The 23578-nt window shown below is 42.9% G+C and overlaps 1 protein-coding gene across 1 annotated transcript in view; it reads left to right on the plus strand.

Moving 5' to 3' along the window:
- Positions 1-21788, plus strand: part of CDX1 (caudal type homeobox 1) — a 31821-nt gene extending 10033 nt beyond the window's left edge. Inside the window, exons 2-3 of the mRNA XM_080991434.1 lie at positions 19564-19709; positions 21513-21788. Of these exons, the coding sequence (XP_080847560.1) occupies positions 19564-19709; positions 21513-21716 (350 nt within the window). The 3' untranslated portion in view covers positions 21717-21788. The remainder of the gene's footprint in view (positions 1-19563; positions 19710-21512) is intronic.
- Positions 21789-23578: the final 1790 nt, after the last annotated feature.

The raw sequence follows: 23578 nt of genomic DNA on the forward strand, positions 1-23578 counted from the left end.
ACTAGATTTTACTTAAAATGTTACACAACAGAGTTGCATTAAGATAAAATAAAATCTCAAAAACATTTCTAAATAAGTTAAATGATCTGGTTGGATTGGATTATGAGAAACTTATTCTCTCCTTGACTACAAATAAACAAAAACCAAAAAATTTTTTAAATAATAAACTACCGAAAAATTCACACACATTTCAATTATAACACTGAAAGGAAAATATACACTTTTATACTATTATGAATTTTGTTTTATATAAAGTATCATAAATCAGGGTGAATAAAAAGCAATTATTATTTTTAAAAAATAAAAAATCAGATTTTTAAAAAATTTAAATCAGATTTTTTAAAATTTAAATTGGATTTTAAAAATAAAATGCTTTTGGTGGAAAAATCTTTCTAAAGATAGTTTTCTATTTAAGTTACATTATAGTCCAAAGGTTATTCATCAGGAAATAAGGATTTGTTTTAAATTTTTCATGTTTGCTTAAACTCAGTCTAAGCTTTTTTTTAAAAAACAACAACAACGTTTAACCACATCAGTTAACGAACATGGATACATATGCTATAATGTTACTGTTTTAGTTAAATAAATTGTTTAAATTGTTATTAAGGAAATGATTATTTTTCTCCTTCCAATAAAGTACAGCAGAAAAGTTGTCCAAATATAAACAGTTAACTTATTAAACCTCACAATAATTTCATAATTATCTGTCAATGTATTTCTAATAGTATAACCAAATCAGTAATTTTTTATATAACTGTAAAAACTACGCTGAAAATTTATTATTCCAAAAATGTAGCCTTCGTCTGGTTGTAAATATTAAGATTATACCAGCAAGAATGAGTCTGTCTATTAAAAAAAAAATCATTTAAATCAAGTCTTACTGACTAGTGATTTAAATCGTTTTTTTAATCGATTTGATTTAAATCAATCCACCCTGTCATAAATATATAACATTTTTCAATGAACAGTATTTTATTGCCCAAAATAACTTCATTAAAATACACTTAGTTAATAAAGCAGTGCTCTAAATATTATTGAGCAGTTCTGAGATTGGTAGCACTTGTCATAAACCCCCACCCCCATAAGTTGTTATAGGGATTCTCACTAATACAAATGAATTTAATATCAAATCAGAAGAAATGTCTTAGAACTAGGCACCTAAGTAGAATTTATTGTATGTACATATGGTGCCAGATGTTTGTAACATCCAAAAGATGTGAAATTCTTTTTTAGAAACGTAGGGTGGTATCCAATGCTACTCAAAGTAAACTCATTGGGATTAAGTAAGAATTGATTTCAGTGGGTCTACTGTGAGTATGGCTTAGTTAGGTATCAGACCATGGAATTTCATTTCGAAATAGAAATTGAAAATATGAGCAACGAAAGGGAAGAACACATTAAAATACAAGGTCACTAATTAAGAGAAAAGGGGGAAAGAATAATAAAAAGTGAAGCTTAACTGGTTATATTCTTGGTATATGAGGTTGTAAGCCGTGCTATTTTTCTAGAAAAAGAGGTGCCAGAGCTCACCATGAACTTCTCCCTCATTCTCTTAGAATGGTCATGAGAGGTGCCAGAACTGAGCACTCGGGTGAGCTCCAATTGAAAAAAAAAGCCCTGGTTGTGAGGCAATTATAGTAAAACAGCCTGAGGGTCTCTTAACCATTGAAAGCATTGGATGTGGAAATGATATAATTGAATCATAATGAGAAAATACTTGTACACATACAAAAACTGTTAACGCACATAGATTGGAATAATCTAATTTTTCTGAAAGTGCAAAACCTTTCATTTCATTTTGGCCAGTGCGAATAAGGCACTTTGTATACAGGTGCTGTCCTATGTACATTGTATTAGGTACATTATATTATTTAAAATCTGTAATCATTTTAAAGCATTTTTAATAAACAAAGGAGTAACCCGCTCAGGAATAAGATTAACATAGAGAGCAAATAAAACTCTTAAATGAAATTATACGAATCAAACAATCAGTTTGAATTGATTAATGGTTGACATTATCAACAGTTTAATTATGTATGTTATAAATCATAATGCTAGATAGCTATATTAAAGGTTCCTTCTCAGCTCCTTATTGACTAAATCACTATTGGGATGTATCCTGAGAGCTGCTGGAAAATAACGTAGTGGTGTTATTAAATCTTGGCGAACCTGGGAGAAAAAGGGACCTTTAGATGATATGATTTAGTGTTCAAGATACCATGAATGAAATTATTAAAAGCTTCTAACACCCTGATCAACAGGATTTACCGTAGATCTATTGATTTTAATGGAATTTATATCCATTTGTTTAGTGTTTAGTAGGATAGGGATTTAGGTCATTTTGTTTGCTTATAACCAAGCACACATTTCCAGCTTGTGATATTGAGCCTACCAATTATTTAAGCAGGAGCAATTTCATCTAAGCCAGCTCAAACACCTTGTGCTTGAAACTAAACAGATATATAGGCACACGTAGTTTATGCATCATTAGCAGCGTTAGGAATTGGGCCAGCTTTAATTTGCTTGTTTGTGGCATTTTAAGACCACGTACCACTAAGAGGAACAGCACCTTTCACAATTAACAACAATCTACGAGCATCAAACATAACTGCAACTTTATCAAATTACGAGAACACTTAATGAAATAAGAATAAAAATAGTTGATGCTGAATGTCAGCGAATTTTGTACTGTCCACTCAGCAGCAATAATTCTAAAAAGACTCAGCGGCCAGGAGATGCCTTTTTAAATAAATAAATAAAAACCTCACTTGATGCCAAAAAGAAATGGGACAATGGCAGTACGTGATCTTATTTTTAAGCAAGCTACCGTATTCTACACAAGCTACAGCTTCTGAACGTTCTTTAAAGACAGCATGTGTAGAGTGGGCTACAATAGTTTGCCAAGGTATAGGTGACTGGCCAAAAATTAGAATAGCAGCAAACTTTAGCACAAATCGCACAAACATGAGACTTCAAGAGTAACACTGCATCCGTAAACATTTTGAAACTGCAATCACTCCTCATTTTTTTTTACGCACACAGTAGAACTCACACCTAAACTATATGTAATGACGAAGATCATTAGCTTTTAAACAAACCACTAATAGTGATTTACAGGGGCGTAGTGTGGGGGGTACCAGGGGGCCGTGACCTTGGGAGCACAATATTTGAGGGGGCAAAAACCAAGCGCCCCCATGTAGGCACCCCCAGTGCAGCCCAGCCCAGCCCAGTGCTCCTCTCCACCCACAGACTGGGCTCCCCCCTGCTTAGAGATGGGAAGGCCTGGAAAAAAACTGGAAAAATTTGGGTAAAAAACAGGGTTCCCCCCCCATTTTTTCCAAAGCTGTTTTTCCCCAGAAAAATTGAAAAAAAAAATTAGTTTGATATAGTTTGAATATTCCACACACTTTTTTCCAATTTTTCCTGAAAAAAATGGCTTTGGGAAAAAACAGAAAATAACATGACCCCCCCCATTTTTCCATTCCCCCCCCCCCCGGCCAGGCCTTCCAGCACCACACTTTAGAGCTCCCAGCCGACTGACACCAGGCAGGTGTTCTCACTGTACTCTTTCCGGCAACTGCTCAAAACATTTTCATTAGGTCCAGCCCATCTGAACACGTAGAAGCTGCATGCGATTTACTTCCTTTTAACCACTGCTGACTTTAATCATCTTTTGAATACTCTTAAATACCTGCTTTTAACTGTGCTTTATCTATCATTTTAATGTTCTGTTGAATATTTTTGTAAACTGTTCAGAAGCTCTCTTACCATCATGCGGTTTATAATATATAATAACAAATTCAATTTAAAACACACACACACACACACACACACACTCCTTTTGCTTTCAAACAGAGTTTGAGCCTTAGTGCAATATACTATTCAGTAACTGGATGTTGGTTCCTTCTGGGCCTGGCATGCAAAAAATTTGCCTTATGCTTTACCCCAGCTGTCCTCAAGTAGAGATGGGAAGACCTGGAAAAAAAACACGGGAAAATTGGGGGGAAAACAGGTTTTTTCCTGTTTTCCCCCAAAGCCGTTTTTTAGAAGTCCATGAGAAAAATGACAAAGAGGAAGAGGAAGAAGAAATGGAAAATGATAGCAGTAGTTCAGAAAATGAGATTTTTTTAAAGCACCACTCAAAGGGTAGACCTTCTATGGAGCTTAAATATTGAGGTGGATCTTAATTTTATTTGCTGTTGGTGCTAAGGGGCAAATCTGATTATTATTTATGTTGATGGTTTCTTGCTTTTTTTCTTGTTTTTGATGGAAAGGGGGGTGGTTGCCTGTTTTATTGCAAGCATAATACTTTTATATAGACGGTGTTTCATTTGTAAAACTACTCCACACTGAACTTTTTTTCAATTTTTCCAAAATTTCCTTTCCCACCGGGAAAAAACGATTTCCCCCCATGGCTTCAAAATTTCCAGAAATTTTACATCTCTACCCCTGCCCAGGCAGGCAGGCGGCTCAGGGCAGCCCTGCTTTGCCCTGGTGGGGCTGGGGTCGCTCCGGCAGCATTGGTGTTGAGGGCTGGGCGGCTGCCTCCCCCCCCCCCCCGTGCATGCCCACAGGCCCTGGGCACTGACAAATGATCTACGCTGCTGGCGATTCATATTGAGACTGCGGGGCTAGAGAAAGGAGATCCTCCAGAGGCACATTCCAGCAAAACAGTATTGAGTAACATTTTACTGAAATTAACTGGACTTGCCATTGCAACTAACTTGCTGGATTGTGCCTATAATGTTGTTTGGAATATTGTTTTATTTGGACAACAAAACAAATGCTTATTATTATTATTATTAAAAGCTACAGTCATTGTTAAATGTTGCTCTTTTCCTCTGCAGAAGATATTCACAAACTATGTGTGAAAGTCTTGCACTTCTTTGCAATTTTTCACAGACTTCCTTGTGCTATTTATTTTCAACCCACCTTTGTAAATAAATAGTCTATGAATAGTTCATTGCCCATGTTTTATATGTGAGCTTTGAAACTCGCCCTTCATTGGGTAGTTATATAAGTAGTAATGTGGCATAAATTCCACTCTCTGGTTCAATACCTTTTTCAAAACAATGAGTCCCAATATTTTGTTGCTAGATATTCAAGCTTGGCTATTGTCATTTTGTTACAGTGGTTGCAATGGATGGTGAAACGAGGATTTGAATGCAGTGACAAGCCGATGTTTCCAAGTTGCAGAAAAAACAGTTGATTAGAATCTAAATAAATATTCTCAGAAATACTTCTGTTTCTGTTATGGGAAGGAAATTAAAATTCACTCAAATCCTAGGAGATGAGTGTGTTTCAGTCTGAAAATGCTGCTGCAGATTTCACATTAGAGCCTTTATGGAGTCTTTAGCAGAAAGGCTTTTCATCTCTGTGTGTAATTCCTATGTGTGAGCTCATTGTGGATTTTTCAGCATGATAAAACTTTTGGGGTTTGTTTTCCATATGGAACACATCACTGTCAAATACCTGAAACTGATAGCTTCTCTTCTCCATGCAGAGATACATATAGAGGCATGCTATATGTACACACAACCATGCACGTACACACACAAGTCTTTCTTAAATTATTAACCACAGCATGCTGCTGACCTCATATGAGATTTGTTGAGCAGCCAGTCCTTTGTCCAAGGTACATACAGTCCTTAAGGTATGGTTTCTTTGAAATCCAGAGAATAGCAGCCTCCCTTTAAATATGCCTGTATATTTAACCGATACAGTGGACGCTCGGATTGTGAACGTGATCCGTGCGGGAGGCACCTTCGCAGCCTGCAGCATTCACACCCTGCAGCACTGTGTCTGCGCATGCGCAGGTCACGATTCGGCACTTCTGTGCATGCGCAAAGCGTGATTTAGTGCTTCTGCGCATGCGCAAGTGCCAAAACCCGGAAGTAACCCGTTCTGGTACTTCCAGGTTTGGCGCAGTGCACAACCCGAAAACACACAACCTGAAGCATCTGTAACCCAAGGTATGACTGTATTTCTAATGTGCATTGTACATTGAATGCACTAAAATTAGAGATCTGAATGGACATTAAGGGACTCCAGTGGTGGAAGATACATCTGCCAAAAATAAAAGCCCTAAAAGGATTTATACTGGAATAAAACCAGCTTTTAAATCGTAGGCAAGCAGATCTCATTCTCTTTTTACATATAATGTGTATATATCTCATGACTTGCATCATTATATTAACAAGAACAGCTCTGTTCTATAGAATTGCTTGACGCATATTTCCTTGGAAACAGTAAGGCTTACTTTCAAGTAGGTGTGCAAGGGATTGCTGTTTTCATTCCACACTGGCACAGCAATCTACCTGCCCCCTGCCACCACCAGAAAGAACTTTTTGCCAGTAAGAGCGGTTTGACAGTGGAGCGGACTCCCTTGGGAGGTTGTGATTTCTCCTTCCTTAGAGGTTTTAAAGCAGAAGTTGGATGGCATGTATTATCTAATTGAGATTTCTGCATTGCAGGGGGTTGGGCTAAATGACCCTCTGGGGTCCCTTCAAACTCTACAATCCTGTGATTCTATGTTTCTGCCCTGGCCTTGCGCAGCAGAGATGGGGGGGGGGGGAGAGAGAGAGACTTCAGAGACATATGATTGCAGCCTATTACACAGAGTGAAAATGACAAAGGTGAAAACAGCTTAAAAGACAGCAGTACAAAACTAAAAAATTATCAGATCATTTAAAGCAGCCTTCACCAACTTGGTGCCATTCAGATATTTGGGACTGCAACACTGTGGCAGCTTGGGCTGATGGGAGCTGTAGCTCAAAGCATCTGAATGGCACCACTTTGGAGAAGACTAGTCTAATGAATGGCAGAGAGGCAACCTGGTGGATCTTCACTGTGAAGTCACTCCACAATATTGATGTCACCTCCAACCTGCGCTGATGTATAGATGGCCATGAGAGCAGGACCTGTGTGAGACTGATCTTAAAAGCTGTGGGTCCACAAGGGAGTGGGCAGTTTTGGAGATTATCTGGTCCCTAAGGTGTTTCTGTAGCTATGCAAGAGAAAGCTATTGTCCAAATTAGCTCTGGCTCCTAAAACAATCCAGCCTAATCTAGATGCTGGACACCTAGATATTCACCTGGTGAGTCAGTATCCACAAGCCTGAACTGAGATAAAACCAATTCCACTCCAAGACTGAGGGGGATGGGTAGAATCAAGGAGAGAACAGGAAAACAAGAACTCTGTGGTGTGGTGAAAGGCAGCTTGGGAGAGCGACATTTTGATCAGGAAAACGTCCTACTGAGAGAATATTAAGCAGCCACCCCCATTCCACCACAGCAATCAAATTCAGAGCCCCTGAGACGGCATTAAAATAAAATTGAAGCTTGCTGAGAGACATGTATTTGCTACTTTATGCCTAGTTTGGTCCTATTATGGAATGCTGTGATGCCTAATCTTTTTTTTAAAAAAAGAATCCCTTTACTCCACAACAACTATTTCGTAAATTATGGCGCTTTCCCGCCCCATACACTGCTTGCTGGATTAAATAGTGTTCTGTACTCAAACATTCTGCATTTTTCCACCTCTGTGGTGAATAATCTGCACATGCACTCCTGTCTTCTTTTAGGTAACCAGGCACACAGAAGCAAGAGTTTTAGTTCCTGTTGTGGCACAGTTTAGAAAGTATGCCAACCTTGCTCATTATGCCAGGCAGCTTCACTGCTATTTTAGGTTTCACAGCTGAGAAGATGGCTGTTCCTTTGGGTTACAAAATAAGGGAGCACTTGTCCTGGTTGGAGAGGCGTTGTGTTTCATAGCTACTAGCACAGGGAGCAGATCTGGCAGGCTTTTCACACAAAGGTGCTCAGGTAATTACTAATTATACTGCAAAGCCACAATCCACTTGTTTTAGGGCCCCACTGTTGAATATTCTGCTGAATGGCTAAGAATATTCTCTAAACTCCAAATAAAATCTATTTATTACTTTTTCCACACACCCCTCCCTTTTTGTTGCTGTAACACCTCAGAGCACAGTTTAACAAGAAAAGTATATTATCCACAGTGAGAATCTGTGCCTGCTTATTTGAGGCGGCTTATTCCCAGGGAACTGTGTATAGGATTGCAATAATATAATGGGAATCACTGTATTTGTTTGGAGTCTGCTCTTTAAAATTATTTAGCATTTGGGATATTGTGGTTAGATAAACCCCTGGTACAGTGGCACCTCGGGTTAAGAACTTAATTTGTTCCGGAAGTCTGTTCTTAACCTGAAACTGTTCTTAACCTGAAGCACCACTTTAGCTAATGAGGCCTCCCGCTGCTGCTGCGCCGCCGGAGCACGATTTCCTGAAGCAAAGTTCTTAACCCGAGGTACTATTTCTGGGTTAGAGGAGTCTATAACCTGGAGTGTCTGTAACCTGAAGCATATGTAACCCAAGGTACCACTGCATTTCCTTTCCCATCATCACTTGACTTAAAGAATAGTGGTCCCTATAAATTTCATTTCTTGTTTCTGACACACTTAGGGCGGTAGTCAGGTAGGTTTTACTCAGAATAGACCTGTTGGATTTAATGAACAGGTCTAAGTTAATTTCAGTGTGTCTGTTTCGAGAAAAACTTAGTTGAATACCAACCTCAGCTTGGAAAGGAACTTTCTCACTTGATGAGAAAATCTGTCTGAAACAAACTGTAAGCCACCCAATCTGATGCATTAGTTTGGAGATGTTTTTGGTAAGTACATTTTAGCTTGTGTCTTTAAGAAAACACAGCTTTTTTATTGTCAGAGATTGTGAGCTTGCATGCACATGACATTGGCCTGCCAAGAGTTGCTATTTACTCAAAATCACAGATTCCTGAAATACTTTAACAAATCGCATTAATCTTCCCACTTTGAGCAAAATTTCACATTGGTTTTCTGTGTGAAAACTGCTATTTCAGAAGGCACAAAACTGGTTCATGAAAAATCTTTACCCTCCAGCTCCTTTGTGCCCTTTTCCATGCCTGTTCTGATCCATTGATAGCTCATCTACTTCTGTTTAGAGTGACAGGGAGAGAACATGTCCGCCTTGCCCTCCCTTGTCTTACCATGCTTTGCTGGAAGCTTCATTGCCCACCACTATTGAGCAGCATGACTTTTGCCCCAGTCTAGCAGTTCTGGTGATGCATCATGAATGACCAGGTAGGGACAGAGTGTAGATGTGGATGGGCATGCACACCTGGATGGTAATCCAAATGGACATACCATTAAACACTATGCAGAATATTCACCTGAAAGTGGATGTTAGTAGTTTCAATGGAATGTTCATCATTTGTACGTAAGCCAGGATGTGAATCTTCATCCACATTCTGAATCAACTGATCAATTTCATTTATGGTTTAAATAAACTCTTTTGTTATTTGGGAGTACATAAATATTGCAAATCAATAAGTACTACTGGAGTGGAGTGAGGGAGCAATGAGACGTCAGGGAACACATCTGCAACCTTGCAAACAGTTTTGCATTCTGTTGAAAACGTGTGCAAACCATTAACAAGCGGGTGTATTTAACCGGAGTGAAAAAAGACCCTAATGTTTGGCTGAACACAGGTGTAAATCCATTTCTTTTTTACGTCCATGATCTATTCAGATATTGATATACTGTAATTGGTTTACACTCTGGTGTGCCGCTCCAGGCATTAACGCAATCCTTTTGTTTTCTTTGGGGACAGCTTGCCAGCAGAGAGTAGATTAGGTTATGCAGATTAATTGGGATAAATCCTGGCCCCAGAATAGCAAACGAAACAGAACAAATCCTTGGATCATGACTAAATTAGTACTTAGGTGTTGATTGTTTTAGGTAAAAAACCTGAATGTGTATCAGTGCGTCTATGCATGTGCATACACTCAAAGGTGATTCCTTTTATGGTTCGTGTAGCATATTAAAGCAGTTCCCTTATCTAATGATAGCTAAGTTGAGCGCTATTAGGGTTACACATTAACAATAGTAACGATACCTTCCATCTATACGGACATTAGCCTCCCCTTGATCCCCATTTTGAACTTCTTGCCTCTGGCCTCATTAACAGGTTTATTTGGGCTGATCAAGGAGGTCATTTACCTCCCATAATTGTGACAAGATTGTGGATGGGGGCGGGAATTCAAAATAAGTTAGCCCTTCTTATCAGAAGATAGTCAGGTGGTGGCAATAAAGTTTTCAAATATTAAAAATTGGACAATTGGGCTCAATGCCTACTATCAGGAAAAGTGGTTTAATGAATAAAGAATAGGAGTTAATTGGAAAGCAAAGATAGCAGGAGAGCTGCCTTTGAAGTTAGGGATTAGGGCTGGGCGATATCTGGTTTTCAACATCACAATATTTCACCAGCTAAACATCGCGATATTTCAATATATCACAATGTTTGAAATAAGGCTGAAACTATGTAAAGGTGAATGTGGTAATGCCCTTACAGGTCTAACTCTAAAACTGATAAATTTTTCTTACCTTTAACATATTGTTAAAACTGTTATGTTATAGTACTACTGTACTGATAATGTTTAAATTAGCACATTATCTCTAAAACTAAAGCTGTAGAAGTAATTCAGTAGCACAGATATCAAAGGTAAGGTGAGAGAGTTTCCTAAAAAATTAATTACATTACTAAACAAGAAAAAAGCCAATTCACAATCACTGTCACAATTTTAGATATTCCAATATATTTCACTATTGAGTCTTAGCTGAATGTGTGCATCCCACAACACCAGTTATTAGATTGTTAATTTTCTTTTCTAAACCAGGCCAAAATAGAAAGAAAGGAATGAATACATTTTAATAGAACAAAAAATTGGTAAAGAGGAATGTGCATTTCTTTTATAAACCAGGCCAAACCAGAAAGAATGGATAAAATTTTACAGAATAAAAAATGATTAAACATATATATTTTTGCAAGGAAAAATATTTTTGCACAGTGCTTTAAAAATATTTACAAATATATGAAAGCAAAATACCAAACTATAGCAACTAGTGGTTAAAAACAGGTTCTTAAAAACAACAAACAAACAAACAAAATAGTTTTAAAGACACTCAAAGTTTGACGTTCTGCTCGAATCAGTAAAACTTAAATCCTATTCAAATATGAATTTTCTGACAAAATTGTCTCCAGCTAGATTTTAGGAGTGGGTCTTACCACTTTCTCATCAGAGGAAGAAGGAAGTGCCCAAATGGGGAGGGTTTGCATTCAGATAAACAATATATTTGCGACAACTGCATGTAAAAATGTTGTTAATTTTTTCCATTGCAGATTATATTTTGTTTAAAAAAGGTGTGTGGGGGAAGTATTCTAGGCTCACACTCTTCAGTCAACCTTAGAAGGGATGTGAATGCCTCTGTATAATGGGGCATGGCTTTGTGACGCTGGCAAACTGTTCTGCAACACCTGTATTTACTGTACATATTACCAGCAGAACATCCTCTTAATGGACAACCGAGCATGGTGGAAACAAGAAAAAAAAAATCAATTGATGTATGGATGATACATACCGTATTTTTGTGTGTATAAGACAATGTTTTGTTCAATTGGTGGTCAGGTGGGTGTGCGATTGTTGGCACCCCCACAAAAAAAAGCTCAACAATTCCAGGCAATCTCCCCCCATTTCCTTAATAAGGCATCCCCCAAAATAGGGGGGTGTCTTATACGTGGGGGGTGTTATACACAGAAAAATACAGTACATAAAATCTAGCATGAAATGCAGTATTACCATGCAGTGGAATGTTGGATTGACATTTAAAAAATTTGTAAGTCATGCTGTTTAACATTGATGGGGGTTACACTCCCTCTGAAGGAGCAGGTACATAGCTTGAGGCTCAGGTGGCCTCAGTGGTGTAGAGTACCTTCCATCAGCTTCAACTGATGGCCCAGTTGCACCCCTATATGGACAGGGATAACCTAATTTTTGTCATCTATGCTCTGGAAACCTCTAGGTTAGATTACTGAAACACATTATGCTTACGGCTGCTCACTAGGGCAAGATGGTTTCAAATTTCACTGATCCTGGCCAGACTGCACTGGCTAACAGTTAGTTTCCAGGCCCATTTCAAAGTGCTATAAAGCCTTAAAAGGCTCGGGACTTCCTCTCTCCGTATGAGCCTACCTGGACCCTGAGATCATCCTCTGAGGCCCTTCTTCGTGTGTCTCCTGCATGAGAGGTCCAGAGGGTGGCAACACAAGAACAGGCCTCCCCATATGCAGAATGCTCTCCCCAAGGTGGCTTGCCTGGCACCATTATTACATCTCTTTAGACACCAGGTGAGATCATTACTCTATAATCAGGCCTTTGGCTGATTAACATTCTATGGCCTTTAAATGAGTTTGTCGGAGGGGGTTATTGGTTTTGTTTTTGTTTTCATTATGCATTTTGTGTTCTCATTTTGTATTTTTATGTTGTGAACTGCCTTGTGATCTTTGGATGAAGGACAGTATACTACTACAGTGGTACCTCGGGTTACAGATGCTTCAGGTTACAGACTCCGCTAACCCAGAAATAGTGCTTCAGGTTAAGAACTTTGCTTCAGGATGAGAACAGAAACCGTGCTCCGGCAGCACGGCAGCAGCAGGAGGCCCCATTAGCTAAAGTGGTCCTTCAGGTTAAGAACAGTTTCAGGTTAAGTACGGACCTCCAGAACGAATTAAGTACTTAACCCGAGGTACCACTGTACTACTACTACTACTACTACTACTACTACTACTACTAAATAACAGGTATTCAGAAGCCCATCATTTCTGTCTTTCTCTTTGATAATCATTTCAAATGACACAGGCAACTCCCTATTTACGCAGGGGTTACAACATTTTTGCCATTTTCGCACTCTTTTGGGAACTGTTTTTGCCTCTTTAGGTGCCATTTCTGGGTTTGTGGCAATGTGGGCGGTCACACATGATTCGACTGCGTGTAAATGGAGAGTTGCCTGTTGAAGCAAGTACACAGAAACCTGTCACATGAAATGATTTAGGTATAGTTGTCTTTTGTATCCAAACTACCGATCTTCCATGCTTTCTGGTCAACACACATTTCACTAATACAGGGGAATTCCCACTTACGTGGGGGGTTCTGTTCCTGGCCACCATGCGCATCAGCGGGATGTTCTTAAGTCCCTTCCCCCCCTGCCCCCTTTCAGCACTGAAAATAGTGTGTGTGTCAGCAGTTGCGCGTGTGCTGATCGTGCACGAGTGGGAAATGCCTGTATGTCAGAATACGAAAATTGTAGCTGATACATTTTACATTTTCCCTTTTTTCCTAATAGCCCTCTCCCCACAAACCCATCTGATAACTTGGAACTGATATAGTAATTGTGTTCACTCTCCACTCAGTCATTAGTGTTTTTCTTCTGTTTATGAATCATCCGTATTTCTGTGCTCTACACGTATTGTCTAATTATTGACATGGATGAGTAATGCAGCTAAGCCAGGGGTTGCCAGCCTTTTAGGGGCCACAGGCACATTTTGAATGTTGAAAGCGCCATAGGTTATTTCTCCCCCTCCCAACCAGACAGAAAGCAGATCTGTGTATGCATATTCTTTGCTTTCGTAAGTGGTCTGAGTAAAAGGTGCAGTAGAATTAAAATGGATCCTCTTGAACTTGCAGAATGTGTGACATGGTTTAATAGTGATTTTCAGGGGATCCCTTGAAAAATTAGAGTAAATAAGGATCTGTGTCTCAGATCCATGTTTTTGTGTCATGGCAGTGCTGGAAAACAGTGGAACTGTAGGGGGTTTCCAATGGATACAAAAGTGATCCATGATTTGATGGTGGCTTGGGATATGTGTGAACCCATTAAAATTATGAAATTTCAAGAGGATCAATTTTACTGGATCTGATTTTGTGTGTGGCACATGCACCTCCTCCCACTCTTTGTCACACTTCACCCTTTCTCTTGACTCTTGTGGCACAACATTTTCTCCTCTCAGCTACCCTCAAGTCTCCCAGATCACTCCAGTTTCCCTCCTTAGCCTCCCTGCTTCCTCTCTTTCCCTCTTGGTTACTCTGCTTCCTGTTAAGCTGCCCAGGAGCCAATCTGAGCCTTGGAAAGCACATAGAGCTGAAAGAAGTGGCGAAGAGTGCCACTCTTTCAACTTCCTCCTTCAGTGCTATGTAGTTTTTAGGAGGGTGAGGGAAGATAACCACTCTGGCTACTTAATAAAGATAGTGCAGTGAGACGGGGAGGGAATTAAGAGCTTTCACAGGCATCAGGGGAAGTCCTCCAGGGTGTTGTTGTGCCCATGGGCACCATGTTGGCAACCCAGAATGAAATAATATATAGGCTGCATTGTTTGTGGACTCCTCTTTAATACTCCCCTGCTTCATTCTAGTTCCTTTGAGTGACAGAATATTCAGATTATTTGACACTACTTAACAGCCTGATCCTTTGCAAAGTTAGACATGCCTAAACCCACTGATTTTTTTATATGCATGGGATGGACTGTTAATCCTATTTGGCTGGCTGATAAAATAGATTAGAAAAAATGAGTTATCAAGTATGAGTAATTAACGACAAAACAAGCACGCAGACCTTGTGTTTCTCCAGTTAATTGGGGGCTGGGATGGGGAGGTAAAAATCCTATTTAAATTCATGAAATGTTTGAAATTGAAAGACAAAGTCATGAAGAGCATTGTAAATGTTCTAGTGAGATGCCCATCAAATGGGCCAGAGGAGGGAACATACCGTATTTTTCGCACCATAGGGCGCACCGGACCATAGGGCGCACCCAGTTTTTAGGGGGGGAAATCAAGGAAAAAAATATTTTTCCCCCCCAGCCCCAAAGAGCAGCGTACAGGCTGCACACAACCTCTCCCTGCCAGTGGGGTTGCGCGCAGCTATGGAAGAAGGCAAGGCAGCAAGCGGGATGGATCCCGCTCGCTGTTTTGCCTTCCCCTTTAGCCCCATGCAGCCTCTCTTTGCCGGGAGAGGCTGCGTGGGGCTAAAGAAGCCATAGCCCCGTGCAGCCTCTCCTTGCGGAGGGGTTGCGCGCAGCTATGGAAGAAGGCAAGGCAGCGAGCGGGATGGATCCCGCTCGCTGTTTTGCCTTCCCCTTTAGCCCCGTGCAGCCTCTCCTTGCAGGGAGAGGCTGCGTGGGGCTAAAGAAGCCATAGCCCCGTGCAGCCTCTCCTTGCGGAGGGGTTGCGCGCAGCTATGGAAGAAGGCAAGGCAGCGAGCGGGATGGATCCCGCTCGCTGTTTTGCCTTCCCCTTTAGCCCCGTGCAGCCTCTCCTTGCCGGGAGAGGCTGCGTGGGGCTAAAGAAGCCATAGCCCCGTGCAGCCTCTCCTTGCGGAGGGGTTGCGCGCAGCTATGGAAGAAGGCAAGGCAGCAAGCGGGATGGATCCCGCTCGCTGTTTTGCCTTCCCCTTTAGCCCCATGCAGCCTCTCCTTGCCGGGAGAGGCTGCGTGGGGCTAAAGAAGCCATAGCCCCGTGCAGCCTCTCCTTGCGGAGGGGTTGCGCGCAGCTATGGAAGAAGGCAAGGCAGCAAGCGGGATGGATCCCGCTCGCTGTTTTGCCTTCCCCTTTAGCCCCATGCAGCCTCTCCTTGCCGGGAGAGGCTGCGTGGGGCTAAAGAAGCCATAGCCCCGTGCAGCCTCTCCTTGCAGGGAGAGGCTGCGTGGGGCTAAAGAAGAAGGCAAGGCAGCAAGCGGGATGGATCCCGCTCGCTGTTTTGCCTTCCCCTTTAGCCCCATGCAGCCTCTCCTTGCCGGGAGAGGCTGCGTGGGGCTAAAGAAGCCATAGCCCCGTGCAGCCTCTCCTTGTGGAGGGGTTGCGCGCAGCTATGGAAGAAGGCAAGGCAGCGAGCGGGATGGATCCCGCTCGCTGTTTTGCCTTCCCCTTTAGCCCCGTGCAGCCTCTCCTTGCCGGGAGAGGCTGCGTGGGGCTAAAGAAGCCATAGCCCCGTGCAGCCTCTCCTTGCGGAGGGGTTGCGCGCAGCTATGGAAGAAGGCAAGACAGCGAGCGGGATCCATCCCGCTCACTGCTTTGGCTTCCCCTTTAGCCCCGTGCAGCCTCTCCTTGCCGGAGGGGTTGCGCGCAGCTATGGAAGCAGGCAAGGCAGCGAGCGGGATCCATCCCGCTCGCTGTTTTGGCTTCCCCTTTAGCCCCGTGCGGCCTCTCCTTGCCGGGAGACGCTGCGCAGGGCTAAAGAAGCCATAGCCCCGTGCAGCCTCTCCCTGCCGGAGGGGTTGCGCGCGGCTATGGCACAAGCCTGCATTCGCTCTATAGGACGCACACACATTTCCTCTCAATTTTTGGAGAGGAAAAACTGCGTCCAATAGAGCGAAAAATACGGTATTTCAGAAAGTGGTGATATAGATGGACTGTAGCTGAGTGTGTTGGCGGGTTGTGAGTCAACCTCCACTAAGCTTTCCCATTCTTAGGTGGGTTTTGGACACCTTTCTTTTCCTCTGCATCTTTTTCCTCCAGGCTTGCCCTCCTATATTGTAGCAGGGCTCCTGTGCCTTTAAAATGCTGCATGTCCAGCACAAATGTAACAGCTGCTGCTGCTACCCTCATCTATACACTCTTTTTCTTCTGCATAAAGCTGGTGTTATAGGGAAAGAGCAGAGGGTGAGCTTATAGTAGGAATGGGAGAGCATATGATTGTGGGTCCCAAATATCAAACAGGTTGCTTGACTGTTTAAGTTACATCCCATTTGGATTACTGCACTGTGCTCTATGTGGGGCTGGGGGGCTGCCTTTGAAAAGTGATCAGAAACTTCAACCAGCTCAAAAAGCTGCAGCAAGATTGCTGGCTGGGGCTGGTTATAGGGAGCATACGATTCCCTTGCAAGAACAGCTTCACTGGGAGGGAATGTGAAGGTGCTTGCACTCTCTAAGACAGAGGCACCAACGCAGGAATAAGATGGAGGGCTGGTCGCATGTGTGCAACGTCATGACGGCGGTGTCATGCATGACGTCACAATGTTGTTTGCAATGCCTGGATGGGCGCTGTTGTGTGCAACATCCAGACATCACGCAGCATCTCTCCCAGGAGAGACACATGGCTCGGGGGCGCTGGAGGCCCCCCGCGGTAAGTCCCACCCCCTGGGTGAGTGGCACCCAGTGCACACACCCCCAGCTATGCCTCTGGTGAATCCCCTAGGGCCTGTTGTGAATCATGGAGGCCAGTGTAATCAGTACTTGTTTCAGTAGTGGGCACACAGCAAAATGGCATTCATGCAGGCATCACGAGAAGTACTTGTGTGGAGAGGCACATTGCAGAAAGCCAGTGAGAGCCAAGGTGGTACAGTAGTTCTTGGATAGTGCATTGTCCCTCCCATCCTGCTCACTTGACTGTCCGGATTAGTATGTAAATAAAATGCTGTAATAACTATTGAGAGCCAGTGTGGTGTAGTGGTTAAGAGTGGTAGACTCGTAATCTGGTGAACCGGGTTCGCGTTCCCGCTCCTCCACATGCAGTTGCTGGGTGACCTTGGGCTAGTCACACTTCTCTGAAGTCTCTCAGCCTCACAGAGCATTTGTTGTGGGGGAGGAAGGGAAAGGAGATTGTTAGCCGCTTTGAGACTTCTTAAGGGGAGCGAAAGGCGGAATATCGAGTCCAAACTCCTCCTCCTCTTCTTCTTTTGAACTGAAGTCAATGCTTCCTGTTTATACTCAGAACAGAATTTGGCCTACTTTTGCTAATATACTTCAGCAGCACCAGGGCCAAAATCTGGTGCTCTACATCTGGTGAGCAGCTGGAGATAAGCAATTGCAATTGCCAGGCAGAATTCTCACTGACAACTGATGTTGATCCCAGGCATTAAAATTAATGAGCAAATGCTCTGGATTTCTCACCCGCTGGGTGCTTGTTTCAATGCCAATCTTATTGGCAAAAGTTAAGGAAAAGACAGCTAACAGACACCTGCTCTTCTCTGGACTAGTTCCTGTTCAGTGGACTGAGATTCCTATTCAAAAGGATGTTGATATCTTAAATGGTCCTGCCTGACGTTTTGGACAGAATTTATTTATTTGCTGTTGAGAGTCAAATGGTCATACGGTACTCATGCACTGTGTCACCATAGAGCTCACAAACCCCATAGTTCCCTCATGGGGCTTCCAAGCCTCTGGAATAATGCAGAGGTGTAGAAAGTTAATTGTGAGGACTGTTGCAAGATTACACAGCCTCATTTCCATTTTTGTTCCCTACTCCACTATGCACAAGAGCTCCATTGTACATGACTCATAATTAGTCTGCAGGGGTCCAAGCCAGATAGCTGATGTGAATGTCAGGCTGCCCACAGAGAACTCTGCTCAGTTCATTTCTGGTGGATTTAAATTAAATTCATCTTGAATGCTAACAAATTGAACAGGGTGCTTGAGAGACCCTGCAATGGTTAATTAAATATATGAACTGATTCTGTTCTTGAAATTACTGCCTCTTCTTTTAGGGGTGAATGTTGATCCTTATGCAACCTACCTGGCACCATCCATGCACAAAAGAGGAAGTACCAGCAGATGTACAGAAGTAAATAAGAAAGGGGGGGACCCTAAGAGGGTGGGAACCGTAAAGCAGCCCAGTGAGAGCAAAATATGCACAGTGGCCACAAAAATTGCTGACTGACAGCTGCAGGAGACAGATGGAGGAAAACAAAAAAATTGTGAGAGGGAGAATTTGATGGAATATTGTGGATGAGAACAATGGCTGCACTGGAACCCTAAACAGGAGCACTGCACATGGCTACGTTTTGTTACCAGTTCCACTTGTACAGCTGTTTTATTACTCACAAGGGTTTCTAGATGGCAACAACACAAAACACACACAGGGTGGCACACACCTTTTGTGCTGTTTTAAATAATGTACAAGCTAGCCTGATTTGTGCAAATTCCACAATATGTAATCCCCTCTCAGGGTTTTGCCCTCTGTTTGCATTTGCCTCTTGGGAAATGGACACTTGCTGCCATTACGGGGAAGAAAAGGGGGCATACGATGTGGAGATGTCTCTTAGTGCACTCCTTATAGACAGAGGTTTCTTTGTAAAAGTGAAATGGGGCACAGAAACAACACAACTTCCGATGCCAATGGCAATTGCTAGGTCACACCTCAACTACGTGAACATCAAGTAAGAGCAAAACAGGGCACATCAAGGGAGCGACTGCAGCTGCTAAGAACGTGCTGCTGTTAAATGGGAGGCCTGAATACCTCTGAAGAATGGAACACTAGGATGAAGAAATGTCAACACTGGCAATCAGAGAAAGCTGTGTGGTGTACCACTGAAGAACTGGAACTGATATGTATCTTAACACTTGGCCAAAGTACAAAAAAGCGTACATTTGAGAATGCACTTCCTGTAACTTTAAGAAAAATCTATAGCTAGAAGTTTTAAAAGGCACAACATGAAATACGAATTTTAACTCAGAGAATCATTCCACCTCCACTACCGCTCCTGCCATCCTCCACCAGATTACCACTTTGCCATTCCCTGCCTCTCCTGTCCTCCTCCTCCTTTTCCCATTGCTGCTTTCTTCAATGTTGTTGTTTAAATTAAATTAATGTACTCCCCTTCATCAGACGACCACAAGACGGTTATGGCAATACATTTTCCAAATCCCTTCTTCTAATTCAGTGTCTTACTGTTTGCTGTTTATTAGGGAAGACCAGAACGAAAGACAAGTATCGTGTTGTCTACACAGACCACCAGCGCTTGGAACTAGAGAAGGAATTCCACTACAGCCACTACATTACCATCCGGCGGAAAGCAGAACTGGCAGCAACGCTGGGACTCACCGAGCGGCAGGTTGGTACAGAAAGGTCTTGCACAGGAGTGGGGGGTCCTGTTGGACTCCCAACTCCAATCAGCCCCAGCTAGCATAGCCAATGTTCAGCAGTGGCGGGAATTGGGAATCCAGCAACAACTGGAGGGCCACAAGTTCCTCGCCCCTGATGTGGCAGGATCACAAACCATCACAAAACGTAAAGCATTACAATGAGCATCTCAGGCACAGATGCCAGTGCAAATGCTGAGGATAAAGACAGCAATCTTATACACACTTACCTTGGAAATTGACCCCACTGAATACAGTGGCTTACGTTTGTGTAAATATGTATAGGATCAGGCTGTGAATGTGCTTCATGGTTGGTTATCTTCTGTCTTGCTTGGCATATATCAAATGTAGGCTAGATACTTCTATAACTGTTTTTTTAGTTAGGTGGTCCAGGTTGGTGGGCAGTGATGGGCCAAGGAAAAAGTGGTCAGATGATGAGCCCTTTATAGCACTGGCATCATTCACCTGCCTCAGTGTAGGTCCCACTTTCTTCCTCACTGTTTGACTATGACTGAATAGTTCTCAGCAAGAAACCTTAATGCTCAGCTATTACTATGTGGAACATAAAAATGACACGGAAGATTGGAAGTCCACAGAAAGGTATCTGATTGCAGACTATTAGGGGCATTAGAAACCAGTAACATCCTAAATGAATTCTCACAGTTATGTATCCATTTTGCCTCTGCTCTGAATCATGCCATGCTCTTCCTCCTCCCAATTCCTTTTCATCTCTGCCTTTCCTCGGCCACTATATATTCTATATACCGTATTTTTCGCCCTATAGGACACACTTTTCCCCCTCCAAAAATGAAGGGGAAATGTGTGTGCGTCCTATGGGGCGAATGCAGGCTTCAGGAAGCGCGCCTTCCCGCTGTCCCCCCAACCTGGTTTGGAGGCTGGCGGCGGGGAGAAGCACGCTTCTCCCCGCCGCCAGCCCCACAAGCTGGGGGACAGCGGGGAGGTGGAGCGCCGCCATCCTGCTGTTCCCCGACCTGGTTTGGGCTTCAGGCAGATATCCGCAAGGCATGGGAGCCCAGCGGGAAGTCGCGCCGGTCTCCCAAGGCTTGCGGAGAGCTGCCTGTTCTGGGGGCTGGGGTCGGGGGAAGCTCGGGCTGGGGGGAAAATAATTTTTTTTCTTTATTCCCCCCCCCCCCAAACTAGGTGCGTCCTATGGGCCGGTGCGCCCTATGGGGCGAAAAATACAGTAATATATATATATACATACATGTATACACACACACACACACACACACACACACACTATATATATTCAGTACATACACACATCATTTTATTTGTATGCCACTTTCCATAGTTCAAACCATGCTCAAGGCAGCTGACACCACGAAAGAAATCACGTAATTACAAACATAACAAAAGTAGTCATAAGCGATAAATAAAACACCAAAAAGGACACAACCAAACCGAACAATTAAAACATAAGTCATAATGCATTTTAAAATATAGTATCAATAACACTAATACTAATAACACTAATACTAATAAAGATTAGTATCAATAACAGCACACCTGAACAAAACCCCCTATGCACAGCCCAAGAGTCTTTTCAGCAGCCTCAACTTTTGTAGGTGGAGTCAGTCAGGGCTCCGCTGTCCCAGGCCAGGTGAAAAGGCTGACAAGACAGGGAGCAGGTCTTTCTGGACTCACAGTGAAGATGGTCTTGTCCTGTGCAACCATCTCAATCCTCTTTCTCTCCCATCTTCCTCCTTTATATTCTGTACGGCCTTTACCGCCTTCTGCGTTTGTCTCTGCAGGTGAAAATCTGGTTCCAGAACCGCAGAGCAAAGGAGAGGAAGGTGAACAAGAAGAAGATGCAGCAGCAGACCCAGCCTGCCAGCACAACCACACCAACTCCTCCAGCAGTTGGCACCCCTGGTCCCATTGGAGGCATCTGCAGCAGCACTACCAACCTGGTTTCCTCATCACCAATGACTATCAAGGAAGAATTTATGCCTTAAACCCAGCCCTTCCAGTTGAACTGCATATAAACCAAAACAGCAATACAGTGGTACCTCTAGTTAAGAACTTAATTTGTTCTGGAGGTCCGTTCTTAACCTGAAACTGTTCTTAACCTGAGGTACCACTTTAGCTAATGGGGCCTCCAGCCGCCACCGCGCCGCCGGAGCACGATTTCTGTTCTCATCCTGAAGCAAAGTTTTTAACCCGAGGTACTATTTCTGGGTTAGCGGAGTCTGTAACCTGAAGCGTCTGTAACCTGAAGCGTCTGTAACCCAAGGTACCACTGTATACGGATTAACCACGAGAATCGGCACTAGCTGGCATACTCTAGAAACTTACGCAGAGGCAATGCTATCACTGCTGAACCAATGAAGCCATTTCCTCTTTGACCCACTGGGTTATTTTCTATGATACCACTGCAGGGGAGAATCATGGACTTATTCCTAGGAATCGAAGCAATAGGCTCATTATCTTTTCTGTACTTTTCTTTGGGAAGGAATTGCTCCTGTTGCAAAATATTTAAAGAGAAAAGAAAATGCAAGCATGGATGATTTGGGGTTGGGGGGAAGAAACAGACAACCAGGGTACTCAGGAAGTGTTTCAGGAGCATTTGCCAGTATCTGGCATCTGACCACAACCAGGCCTTGATATCTTGGCCAGAAGGACTGAGCTTGTCAGGTCAACTATCCAAAGCCAACTCCAAGCCATCACAGAAGCCCATCCACACTAGGCAATGGAGGTCAGGAGGCCAGTGCCACACACCTGAGTTACAGTTGATATTTGTAGCACTAGGAGCAAAAGTCATTTAAAAAGCAAATAAATAGGGGTCAAGTATGCAAGAGCAAAACAAAATTGAGATTAAATGCTGACACGTACAAAACAATGAAAGAACCTTAAAAGAGGCAATAAGGTATAAGGGAAAGGAAGCAAAGGGTTGGCTTCTGCACAGCACTGTCTCTTACTACATCAAAGATTGAAGGCTAAGAATGTCCTTTGGTTACGTTTTTTGTTTTTAAAGTTTTATGTGCCTGCACAGAGTTGTATATTTTGTCCAGTGCTGGGCCCTGGTTCAGTTTCTGGTAGGTAGAGTGGCAGAATTCAAGACAACAGCCTAGCAGCTTTCCGACTCGGGTTTGTCCAGTTTCATCCAACCACTTCCTTACAAGATGTTTGAGATGTTGAGGAACATGTCTTTGAATGAATTGCCAGGGCTTTGTATTTGTTGATGCCTGCTGATTTGGCTATACAGCCATACCTTGGATCTCAAATGCCTTGGCTCCCGAACGATCAAAGCCTGCAAATGAGTGTTCCTGTTTTCAAATGATTTTCGGAAGCCGGACATCTGGCGCGGCTTCCAATTGGCTGCAGGAGCTTCCTGCAGCCAATCAATAGCCGCGCTTTGGTTTCCAAATGTTTTGGAAGTCGAACGGGCTTCTGGAATGGATTCTGTTTGACTTCTAAGGTACAACTGTACTTTCCTTCTTGCTTTTATATATGCCAATATTTGAATGACTTGCCCATTGAGGTGAGTAATGGCCATTACACTTCCCCCTGAAGGTGGGGAACCTTTAATTATCAGCCTGAGGGCTGCATTACTTTCTGGAGAACCTTCCAGGGGCCACATGGCTGTAGCGGGTGGGGACAGAGGCAAAAGTGGGTGGAGCAACACATGCAAATTTTACCTTTATACGGTAGGCTAGTTTCTACACTTATACACACACATCCCTCTAGCCTCCATCCAGGCAAGCAAAATACATTATCAGAGTTCAAGGACAGAGTTCAGTCAGTCAAAAGCACTCGAGGAGGGTGTGAAGCAGGGGAGAGGGTGTGGTGGTGGGGAAGTCTCAAGGGGCAGATATGA

Source organism: Podarcis pityusensis, assembly GCF_964106645.2.
Source record: "Podarcis pityusensis genome assembly, chromosome: 2".
NCBI classification, from domain to species: domain Eukaryota; kingdom Metazoa; phylum Chordata; class Lepidosauria; order Squamata; family Lacertidae; genus Podarcis; species Podarcis pityusensis.